The sequence below is a fragment of the Podarcis melisellensis genome, assembly GCF_964234715.1.
Source record: "Podarcis melisellensis genome assembly, chromosome: 10".
In the NCBI taxonomy this organism is placed as follows: domain Eukaryota; kingdom Metazoa; phylum Chordata; class Lepidosauria; order Squamata; family Lacertidae; genus Podarcis; species Podarcis melisellensis.
The window spans coordinates 42428887-42441488 of NC_138542.1; the positions used below are offsets into that span (position 1 = coordinate 42428887).

General features: G+C 40.7%; 1 protein-coding gene and 1 long non-coding RNA gene across 7 annotated transcripts in view; both read right to left on the reverse strand.

Moving 5' to 3' along the window:
- Nucleotides 1–12602, reverse strand: part of ANKS1B (ankyrin repeat and sterile alpha motif domain containing 1B) — a 343850-nt gene that overhangs the window by 295968 nt on the left and 35280 nt on the right. For all 6 annotated transcript variants that reach the window (XM_081927920.1, XM_081927926.1, XM_081927925.1 and 3 more), the window contains one exon: nucleotides 12114–12410. In XM_081927920.1, coding sequence (XP_081784046.1) covers nucleotides 12114–12410 — 297 coding nt within the window. The remainder of the gene's footprint in view (nucleotides 1–12113; nucleotides 12411–12602) is intronic.
- LOC309379111 lies at nucleotides 563–2426 on the reverse strand. Its single transcript, XR_014172367.1, has 2 exons — nucleotides 1607–2426; nucleotides 563–1089 (listed from the first exon to the last, which is right to left on the reverse strand). It is a non-coding gene; the product is annotated as an uncharacterized lncRNA (long non-coding RNA).

Here is a 12602-nt window from a genome sequence, read left to right on the forward strand (position 1 = left end):
TTCTCATGTTTTTAACTGTTCTGCAAATGTGTTAAGTAGTATCCCTTATATATATGCAGATATATCCCTTATATATAAGCCCTTATATATAAGGCTTATCCCAATATATATGCTAGAAGGTCTCCTCCAGTGTCCACTGGTGAAAGGAATTCTGAAAAATTTAGGATTTTGCTGATACCTTCCTCGTTTGTGGGTTGTTTGACAAAATAGGTATTTACAGAATTAGCTTGCTATTACCATGTATGATAACTGTTTGGTAGTAAATGCTTGTTGGCATTATTTGAAGGGGGGAAGTTGGTAACTAGGGGAGGAGAAATTTTAAAAGGGAAGTAGTGTGAATTAAAAAAAACAACAACCCATGATGTCGAGGGTAACTTGTGATTTTAAGATGCACATTTGTGAAAGCATCCCACAAAGAGAAACCAAAACAGAACATTATTCTTGCTTTTAATTTACTTGGTAGAAAAATGTGCCTTTTATTAATGCTTCCTAAAATATGAATAGTGTAACAGAAAATATTGTAATATTTCCATATAATAATATAGAATAATGTAGCAAAATGTAATTATATACATTTAATTAAATAAATATTAATACAAACACACTTCGCTATAATTTAAACAATAACAATACTTTTACAAAAAATTGAAATAAAAAGTGAGAAGAATGGGGTAATAGGCAATTAAGTCATACTTAGAGTAGACATTAAATAATGGACTTAGGTCCTTTGCTCTCTGTGGGTCGACTTTCAGTATGATTAACATTGGATAGTACCCATGCTTTTTAACATCAGAAGGGAAGCAAAACGATAACAAATACAACTGCAAACAAAGCCATGACTCCTGTCAGGAAAGCTTCTCTGGTACTGTAGTACCATGGTTTCCATGGCTGAAGTAATTCCATTTAGGAATTAGAAATTAAATCCAGGCAGTTGTTTAGTTCATGAATGCAGAACCAAGCTAATGCAGAGCTTGGTAGTAGACATCTTCTCATTGTAAATACTCTCCCAAGTATCATAGTTGTGCATTGTGGGAGGAAAGTCCATTTCAATCTGTCACCTGATGACTTCTATCACTTCTTTCATATGTTCTGCAATTCACCAAAACAAAGAAACAACATTATTTCACTGTTTTCCCCAAATCAATGGTGATATATGAACAGACTTAAAAGAAATCTTCATATGTGTCCCCCTTAGTTCCATATGAATCTGACACTGTCCACTTACAATCTTGAAAAGTACAGCATTTAGAACACAATAAATGGGACGTATGGAAATCATACACCCATTTAAGAGTCAGTGACCACAAAATACATTCAACACATGTATGTGGATGTATTATTCCTTCTGGAAATGGTGTCTGTAATATCTTCCTATTAGGGTTGGGATACTCCTGTGCTGTTAGGGTTGGGACATGCCTGGGTTGCTTGTTCCATTCCATTCACAGGTCATGTTCTGCTTAAAAAATTAAAAACCCCAACACATCTGGTCATGAGTCTGGTGCAAAGCTCTTAATGTAGCTCTATAATTGTATATATGGGAGGGGTCCCCATATTGCCCACTTTAAACATAGTATGCCTGAACTGTATGTGGTACAGAGCCAACCACCTACAAATTCTTCCTGCTTTTGGGTTGCTGATCCAGCACACTTCATGACTCTGACGGCATTGTTCCGTCAAACAAACACACACACAACTTAGAAAAACAGCAGCAAACAAAACATATCAGAGCTGCTTTCAAATGCTCTGCCGAGCTATATATCCCCAAAACCATCACCCCAGCCATAACCCATGGAACCATCCCACAGGGAATCATGGTCATATATCCCATTTTAAATCTATTTGTTGTGTGATAAGAGACTCACCTTCTGCTCCATTCCATGTATCTCCTTGTTCTTCAGCGGCGGACTTTGGGCTTTAAAATTTCAGTGGCACCCTGTGCAACACCAAAATTCGGCACACCCCTGCCTCTCACCTTCCATTTTTTGTCATTGTTGCAGCACCCCCTGTGGCACTCTCTTGGCTCGGTGCCCAGTGCGAGTAAACCAGGGGCACTCCCCTAAATCTGCCTCTGTCATTCTGTTCCACTCCTCCAGGCTTGTGTTAACCAGAAAATAATGTCTTCCATTTCCCCTCATTCTTTTGCTAGACAGGCAGCAATCTGTCACAAAATAGCAGTATCCACATTTGCTACAAATTCAGTCATGTACTGTACGACAACAACTTGGACTACAGTTCTCAGAGGCCTCTTGTTCAATGTGTCCATACTCTGACTGGGACATAGAGCAAGAGCTTTTTAGTGGTGGAGTGGTGGCACTTCAGTAATAGAAATTTCTTCCCAGAAAATTCATTAGACGAGTTTGATTTACTTCAGCAGGCATTTGGGAGTCTGGCCTGAATAAAATATTTTTTACCAGCTGTTTAAAGGCTGTTTCATGTTGTTCTTGATCCTGTATATTTAATTGTATACATAAAGTGAATTCTGTGGTTTATTATTAGATTTATTGTAAGCTTCTTGGACATATGTTGATCAGAAAGACAGACCGATAATACTGTAATTCAAACATCTAGTGTCTTCGCTAAGGCTATGGTCTTACCTCAGTAATGGACTGGATGAGAACCATTAAACTGAAGCGCAATCCACATAAGACTGAGGCACTGTAAGTGAGTGGTTCCCTAGGCCAGATGGATGGGAGTTTGGCTGTTCCTGAGGGGGTTACACTCCCTCTGAAGGTGTGGATACACAGTGGGGGGTACTTCTAGGTCCACTGCTGTCTCTTGAGGCTCAGGTGGACTTAGTAGCATGGAGCTTTGGCTGGCGGTTCAACTGCACCCTTATCTGGACAGAGATTGCTTAACTTCTGTCATCTGTGCTCTGGTGACCTCTGGATTAGATTACTGATATGTGTTATATGAGGGGATGCCTCTGAAAACAGTTTGGAAACTTCAGCTGGTGCAGAATTAAGCAGCCAGGTTGCTCACTGGGGCAAAATGGTTTGAGCATATAATGTCCATCCTAGCTTGACTGCACTGGTTGCCAATTAGTTTCCGGGCCCAATTCAAAGTGCTGGTTTTGATCTATAAAGCCTTAAACAGCTCCAAACTGCAATACCTCAAGGACCACATCTCTGTTGGTTTCTGCTTTCTTCTCTGTGCAGCGAAGTGCTTGTCACGAGACAGGTTGTTTACATTCCACAGTAAATGCACTGTTGGGTTTCTCACGGGAACGGAGACTGGATGTGACGTACACTGGTTTCCTGTTTTTCACTGTTCTTTGCAGTTTCAGTTTGTGATTCTCTCCGTGCTTTAGAGGAGAGATGACGCTTTCTCTGCTCCGGCAGAGGGAAAATGTTTTTCTGTAACTTACCAGCTTTGAACTGTAAATAAAGTAGTATAGAGCATGTTGGCTCATACTTCTCATCATTCCGCTGTGCACTGGACACTGCTTATCTCCAACATTTGGTTCCGGGCCCAGAAAAACGCAGTGTTTTGAGAATGGACTCCAGAAGTCGGGCTCCTGGCAAAGGAACAAAGGAGCAAGAAACGAAGTGCCGGCAAAGTATCGGAACAGCAGCAGAGGGACGGAACGCACGGTATCTGCTCTGCGCGTCAAGATGATTGATGAAGGTATGTGCTACTGCTCCGGGCAGCCTGCCAGCTTCTAATTAATGGCTTTATGGCTGGATTTTGAACTTTTAATAGCCGGTTTTTGCCGTGGCACAGGCAAATGGCTAAAAGCAACAATTTCCTATGCTGGGGGAAATCGAAAGTAACTTTTACAGAGGCTGTTTAGAATTTGCCTTTGGATTGAAGCAGCTGTACACAGACACAGCTTGTATAAAGCAGTCTGATTTAATGCAGCAGAAATGACGCAAAAGGCGAATGCCAGAGTCATGATGGCCCTTCAGGATGCTTGTGGGGTTCCTAAGCTCAATAAGAAAAACTATACGGACTGGGTTCTGTATGCAGAGGCTATTCTGCGGAAAGAGGGTCTGTTTAAGGTAATTTCAGAAACCCCCCCAGCTCCAGTTACAGATGAATGGAAAGCTATGGATTCCAAGGCAAGGGGAACTCTTACATTGATAGTATCCCCAGAAGAGCTCTGTCTATTGCGTGATAAGACCGCAGCCAGAGAAATTTGGGACGCTTTGAGAGAGGCTCACTTTAGGACAGAAGCTGGATCCACTATGTTTTACTTTAACAAGCTGCATAATATGGCTCTTGCTGAAGGTGGAGATGTGCGTATACATCTGATGGAGATGCAGAATCTGAGACATGAGCTGCAACAGAGAGGACTCAACTTTCCAGAGGCTGTGTATTCCTTCATCATACTACAATCTTTGGGTTCAGGTTGGGAGTCTGTTGCGACTCAGATTGCTGTACAGCCAACTGCTCAGCTGACAGTGGACTATGTTACTGCCGTGATATTGAATGAAGCGGATCGCCGCGGTGCTAGCTGCATCAACAAGGGGGAGACTTCACAGTCGTCATCCCATAGTGCAGTGGAACCACCAGATGGCGCCAAAGCTTTGAAGGCAGTGAAATGCTACTCGTGTGGACGTCTAGGCCATATGAAGAGGGAATGCAAATATCCCAGGGCCAAGACAGAGCAGCGCAGTGGAAGCTCATCGCGTGGAAAAGGCCAGAGCAAAGGCAAAGGTCCGGTGTCCAGGACAACGCAGCACAAGGCAATGGTCTCACGCTACGCTCCAAAGGTTACAAAGGTTGCAGAGGTCCAGAAGACGTCTAGATCTTTCTTCGTTGTTGATTCAGCGGCGACGCATCACATGTGCAACGATAAGCGACTGTTCGTGTCTTTTACACCGCAGGAAGGTGCGATTCACCAGGCGGATGACCACACCATTCCCAGTAAAGGCTACGGAACTGTTGTTCTTCACAGTTTGGACTTATCGATACAGGATGTGCTTTATGTGCTGGATGCGAAACATAATCTGCTCAGCGTTGGACAGCTGATTGAGAAGAAGATTGACGTTTCCTTTAAAAACAATAGATGCATCATCACCAAGAAAAATGATTATCAATTGTATGCTGAATTTGTTGGTCGTTTGTTTGTTTTGTATTATGATGACGTTGTGCAGGATGACACTTGTTGCATTGCAGGTTCTAACAAAGGTTTGCATGCAGAATGTATTCACGATTTTCACAGGAAATTTGGTCATTTGCATTTTGAGGCAGTATCTAAAATGCCTGCCTTGGTTGAAGGTATGACTATTAAACCCTGCAGGTACCACATGAAGTGCAAGGCATGCGCAGCAAACAAGGTGAAAATGGCTGCGAAAGGTAAGGTTTCTAGTAGGCAAGCTACAGAACCATACCAAATTATTCATGCTGATTTGGTTGGACCACTAGCGCCCTCTTTGGGTGGGAATAGGTACTTCATGGTTCTCCTTGATGCATTTTCCAGGTATATTTTTGTGTACAATCTCAAGCAGAAATCAGAGGCTTTTCCTAGGTTCAAGGAATTCTGTGCTTGGTTGGGAAATGTGCATGGTAAGAAGATAAAGATTCTTTTCACTGACCGGGGGGGAGAATTCACTTCTCAGCAGTTTGAAGCTTTTCTGGCTGAGAAAGGAATTCAACACGATTTGTCTAGTCCTCGCTCGCCATGGCAGAATGGACTTGCGGAACGAGCAAATCAGACATTGCTTCAAGGATTAAAAACCTTGCTGCATGATGCAAATCTTCCAGAGAGTTATTGGGCCGAAGCTCTCTCATGTTTCACTTACAGTTATAATCGCAGGTTATCTTCAGCGATTGGTTGTACCCCCTATGAGAAGATGTTTGGCAAGAAGCCATACATCAAACACATGAAAATTTTTGGTTCTGACATGTGGGTTCACTCACCACAACACTCCAAGTTAGACAAGCGTGGATTGCATGGTATCTTTCTAGGTTATCAGAAAGGGTCTTACAGAATAATGATGACTGACTCTAAGGAAATTAAGCTCACAAGAAGTGTTGAGTACAATGCAAAGTGGGGGGAGAATGTGGGAATTTTCCAATGTTATCCTGATGACAGTGATGAGACTGAGGATAGTCAAAAGCAACCACAACAACCCACACCCACTGATGAAGGTTCTGATTCTGAGTCTGAAACTGAATCAGATGATTCAGAGGATTTCAAGAGTGCGAAAGCCTCTATGCGACCCTCTGAAAGCTCTGATCAAGAATTGGAGGAACCATTGTTCACAATAGGTCACTTTTCTCCTAAAAAGGAAGAGGAGAGTGTTGAAGACTTAAGGCTAATTCGTAGGTCACAGAGAGCCACAAAAGGCAGACCTCCAAAGAGATTTGCTGATGAGTTTGCTAAGATAGCAGTAACAGCTGTTAAAAGCTCCAAGAAGGTATTTGAACCTTCAAGTTTCCAAGAAATCCAGGATTTGGATTCAAAGGAAGCTGAGCCATGGTTAAATGCCATGAAGGCTGAGCTTGATTCCTTGGAAAGGAACAAAACATGGGACCTAGTTCCAATAGTTCCAGGAATGAAATTGCTTGGAAGCAAATGGGTCTTCAAAGCGAAGACTGATCAAAATGGCAAGATAGTGAGACACAAAGCCAGATTGGTAGCCAGAGGATTTGCTCAGGTACCAGGTGAAGACTATCATGAGACCTACTCACCCACAGTGAGGTATGAGAGCATTAGGCTTATGCTCAAGCTAGCTGCAGAAGAAAATCTACACATTAGTCACCATGATGTAAATACAGCTTTTCTGTACGGATCTCTAAATGAATCACTTTATATGCTTCCACCTGATGGCGTACAGGTAAAACAGGGATTTGTTTGTGCTCTGAAAAAGTCCCTTTATGGTCTCAAACAAAGTGCACGGTGTTGGCACACAAAACTCACTGAAGTATTGTTTTCTCTAGGTTTTCAGCAAGGGAAAGCTGATCCATGTGTATTTGTCAAAGAGGAGGGGCAAAAGAAACTGTATTGTTTGTTTTATGTTGATGATCTTTTATTCTTTTGGAAAGATGTCACAATGTACAATAACGCCCTAGCTCAACTGAAAGAGCACTTTGACATGAAAGATCTTGGTGAGGTAAACAACTACCTATCTCTTGAAATAGAGAGAGATCAAGATGGTAACATTCTAGTACACCAGTCACGGAAAATTGCTGATGTGTTAAGCAAACTAAACCTGATGGATGCTAACCCTGTAGACACACCGATGACAACAGGTTATCAGGTAGAAGACACTGAAGAAGCATTTTCTGACACTACACTGTACAGAAGTGTGCTAGGCAAGCTAAGCTTCATTGCCAGATGTTCAAGACCAGACATTGCTGTTAGCTGTAATTTGCTAAGCAGACAAGTCAACAATCCTACTGTTAAGGATTGGAAAGCTCTGAAACGCATAGCGCGGTATTTGAAAGGCACTATGCATTACAGACTGAGATTTAACAATCAAAAATCTGGTGGTCTTGAGATATTTGCAGATGCAAGTTTTGGAAGTGACACTACAGACAGGAAAAGTACGTCTGGAGTTTGCTATAAGTACAATCAGGGTCTATTTGATTGGTCATGCAAGAAGCAAACAACAGTTAGCTTAAGTACTTGTGAAGCTGAACTGAATGCACTGTCTTATTCACTTAAAGATTGTGAATGGTTGTTACAATTGTGCAAAGACATGAAAATTCCTGTCAAATGTCCAATCCAGGTTTACCAGGACAACAAAGCATGTTTGGCTTTGCTGAATTCTGAAGGTTGTAAGCAAAGCACGAAGCACTTGCAATTGAAGTTGCAACATGCTAGGGAACGTATTCAGAAGGGACTCGTAACGGTGTCCTATATGCCAGGTAATGAAATTCCTGCTGATGTATTGTCCAAGATTGTATCAAGGGATCAACACTGTACCTATGTGCAGAAGTTGGGTTTGTACTGATATTGTACGAACACGCTGCCCAGAGATGTTCACAGAAAGGGGGAGGATGTTGGTTTCTGCTTTCTTCTCTGTGCAGCGAAGTGCTTGTCACGAGACAGGTTGTTTACATTCCACAGTAAATGCACTGTTGGGTTTCTCACGGGAACGGAGACTGGATGTGACATACACTGGTTTCCTGTTTTTCACTGTTCTTTGCAGTTTCAGTTTGTGATTCTCTCCGTGCTTTAGAGGAGAGATGACGCTTTCTCTGCTCCGGCAGAGGGAAAATGTTTTTCTGTAACTTACCAGCTTTGAACTGTAAATAAAGTAGTATAGAGCATGTTGGCTCATACTTCTCATCATTCCGCTGTGCACTGGACACTGCTTATCTCCAACAATCTCCCCATATGAACTAACCCAGATACTGCAATCATCATCCGAGGCCCTTAGTCACGTGCCTCCTCCGTGAGAGGTCCAGAGGGTGGCAACATGAGAACAGGCCTTTTCTGCGGTGGCTCCCCACTTGTGGAATGCTCTTCCCAGGTTGGCTCACCTGGTGTCTTCATTACATATCTCTAGATGCCAGGTAGAAACATTCCTCTTGTTCCAGTTTGGCTAATTAAATAATCTACAGTTTTTTTTAAACTCTGTGTGTGTGTGTGTGTTTGTGTGTGTGTGTGTGTGTGTGTGTGTGTGTGATAACTTACTATGTTATGTATTTTTGAGTTTTTATATTGTAAACCGCCCTGTTATCCTCGGATGAAAGGCGGTATGGAAAATTAATAATAAATACATACTACATACATACTACATACATAAGCCTGCTTCCATTATGGTATTTCCTTTACGATTGACAGAATTGCTTCATTCTATGCAAATAAGAATACAGTGCATCCTGGACATCAAGCAAATTCAGGACCTACTTCTATTTATGATCAAGGAAAATGAGTAAGTAGAAACATGTCATTTTTTGTGAAAGGAAAAGAGTCTCTTACAGCAAAACTTCAGATTTGGATGAAATTATACCTACTTTCTGTGTAAGCTAAAAAATGCTAATCAAATGCATCTTAAATAAAAGGTGGCCATGGGCTCAAACACTTTGATTTCAAAAATATTAGGGAGGGATTCAGGTGTGGAATGAAGTTTTAGATTATAAAATAAACATTATCAATCCACCCCATGCATTGGTCAGATGAGAGCAAACAGGCCCACCCTTGGGTGAAATGCTTAGTAAATGGAGCTTAGTGTACTCTTGGGGAAGTTCAGAATTGCCCCAGTCTGTGTAGTTCAATCAGGTAATAAATGAATTTTTGAGGTCACAATTCTTGGAATTATTAGGATGGCCATGTCACTAAAAGTAGATTCATTTGAAATTTCAATCTATCAATCAATCATTTTATTTGTATGCTGCCTTCCCAAAGTTAAAACCATGCGAAAGGTGACTTACAACATATAAAAATACATAACTACCAACATAACAAAAGCAGTCATAAACAATAAACAAAACATCAAAAGCAGTCATAAACAATAAACAAAACATCAAAAAGCACACAACCAAATTTAACAATTTCCACATAAATCATAAGATTCAAAATAAAGATATTAAAAATTAACATCAACAACTGTATGTTGAACAATATCCTATGTTCATTTGTGAACAGAGGATGTATTTCATGATGCTTATTCTGCAACAAGGAAAACATTTTCTATTGAATAATGAAGGTATGCCATATTCTGGTAGAATGACTGAGCAGTAGCTTAGATAGAATAAATTACCACTCTGGTAATGTACAGAGCCTGAGAGAAAAGACTAGAAACCATAGTGTATACTTGGGCTAACTTGACAACTTCAGCTGTTTTGGTAACTGAAAATGTTATTACTATCAAGAGTGAGGTTTTCAATCCTGGCTTTGTTTGGGGGGTATGCAGCAGTACAACTCTGTGCTTACCTATCATTCAGAGAGAGTTCTCACCTGGAAACTCAAGTTGGGTTCAATTTTTCATCGGCTGGCTCTTCTATAAAAGAAATAACCCTGCACAAATTACTAACTACTGCCCACAATGAAGGTTTGATATTTGACCTACCAGAGAGGAAGGGCCACAAATAGAGCTCAGCCTGGGTTGTGAGAGCTTCAAAAATGAAGCGGCAAATGACCTTGAAGCCAAGTGACTGGGTTCTCTATATATGGTGGTTCTGGCTGAAATGCCTAGGTGATGAAGTAAATAGAAGAACAGAATATTGCTTGGAAAATAAAGTAAAACGTTTCACCATAAAGTGTTGTGGGAACATGGTAGAAATAAAACTTGTCCTGAAACAGAAAATAAAAGAAAAGCATAAAACTGGGAAAACAAAACTGGGAAAACTGATGGCTAAAGCAATACTAATAATCAAGAATAACTGACAAATAAAGCATTATAAAAAGAGTGATTGTTGTAACTTGGCTTTAAAAATTAACATCTGTGCAATAACTATTAGTGGATACATGATTACCGTATATTACATTTTACTTCTTTGTCTTTAATAAAAAATGCTTTTATTCTTTATGTCAACAAGTTTATAGAAAACCAATTTATCAACAGCAGTAAATGTCATATTACGACTATTGCTTCACTCATCCTCTTTCAGAGTTACATATATATATATATATATATATATATATATATATATATATATATATATATATATATAAAGCCCTCCTACAAATTTGTCATATGTGACCTTTTCCTTTCACACTTGATGTGTTTTGTCTGTCTGGAACACTGTAGCTTCTAAATAAATGTTAGTACCACACTATTAATATTGCTGCTTGAGACACTCAAGCACGCCCAATAAGGTAAAGCATGCCCAATATGCTCTACAGGCAGAGTAGAAATATGGAATTCATTCCTAGTTGTAGTTCTTGTACTTTATAGAAAGAGATATGGTTCTTTCTATGAACAAACCATAGCTTGTGGGGGGAAATACCATAGGATGCACCTTGTTTTAGAGGGGGAGAACAAGAGAAAAAAAATCTCCCCCTCTCTGCTCAGCGCCCCTTCAGCGAAGCGGCATAAGAAACGGAGCCCCTTCCATTTCTCCCCCTGCTTGGCTGAAGGGGCGCTGTGCAGCTCTCCCTCTCCTTCAGGTGGCTATCCCTGAAGCCTGGAGAGCGAGAGGGGTCGCTCTTGCTCTCCAGCGGACCCCTCTCGCTCTCCAGTCTTCAGCGAAAGCAACGCGAAGTCTCCGGAGCGTGGAGGGAGTGCTCCCTCTGCGCTTTGGAGGCTTCGCGTTGCTATTGCTGAAGCCAAGGAGCCTGCATTCGCTCCATAGGACACACACACATTTCCCCCTTAATTTTTGGAGGGGAAAAAGTGTGTCCTATAGAGGGGAAAATACAGTAATTTGTAGAGCATTTGCCTTGCATGCAAGATGTTGCAGGTTCAGTCCCTGGTCTCCAGGTGAGTTGGGGGGAAATCTTAAACCCTGGAGTGCCACTGCCAGTCAGAACAGACAATACTGAGCTAGATGAACCAATGTCCTGACTCAGTATAAGGCAGCACTCTATATACCTATTATTCAGATAATTTTCTTTTGCAAAGCAACATCACTGAAGCATTTTCCCTATTTTAATTTGCCAGAAAAGTAAACAAAATTCCACAATGAAACACTTTAGAAGTATACTTGTCATTTATTACTTGTCATCAAATAATTTTACACAGATATTAGAAGATGTGGTATTGAACATGATCAACAGAAGCAAAATTTTCCCCTGTTTCGAATCCATAAATGAAAACAACTCAATTTATTCATAGCCACTAAATAAATTCCCCCCCCCAAAAAAATTAACTTCATGTTGTCTCCAAAAGTTATTGAGGATCAGTAACTGAGCAAAACTTTGAAGGAAGTCATAAAGCTGGGAAACACCCCCTCAGAACACATTTATTTGCTCTTACCTATTGCTGGATGCACAGAAACAGCTGTTTTCAAATGAGCTTTGAAACCATAGAAAATATGGAAGAGAAGGAGGAAGCATCTGATATATATATGTCAGAAACACATATTTGAAATATGCCAAGGAGACACTGAACACTGGTACGTATAATATGCTCCTGGCAGTCAAGTATAGAGCCACTCCAGTTGCAAAGTGTAGGTTGTACTTTGTATTTGTAACAATGAAACAATGTCATCTCTTTATCTAAATGGAACAAAACAAAACTTTGTTTAAATAATAATTTTAGAAATTGTATACTAACGTGGCAGCTGACATCCATTCCAGCTTCTAGCAGCACCTGTACAACCGCTTTGTGACCATTACGTGCAGCAAGGTGCAACGGAGTGTGTTTTCTTGTGTTACAGCTCATCAAGTTTGGATATGCATTGATGATCATCTTCACTACTCGCAGACGGCCATATAAGGCTGCCAAATCCAATGGAGTCTCTAACTTGCTGTTTCTTATTGTAGGATCTGTAAGTTCTTCAAGCAAAACTGCTACTACTTCTGAGTGTCCATATTGGGCTGCACAGTGTAAAGCTGTTTCGTTTTCATTGTTCTGTTACAAGAGGAAGGGGAAAGTCTTGTCAACAACTGTATGATGCTTGGCATAGTCTTTCTAAGTATCTGATTTGAGCACACTGAAATAGATCAAGATACTATTTCCATAATAAATTTTGCCAATAGTCTGAGTCAGAAAGTTCTGGTGGCTTGGTTTCCCCCCTCTACTACAGTTCAAGAAGCCTGCCTC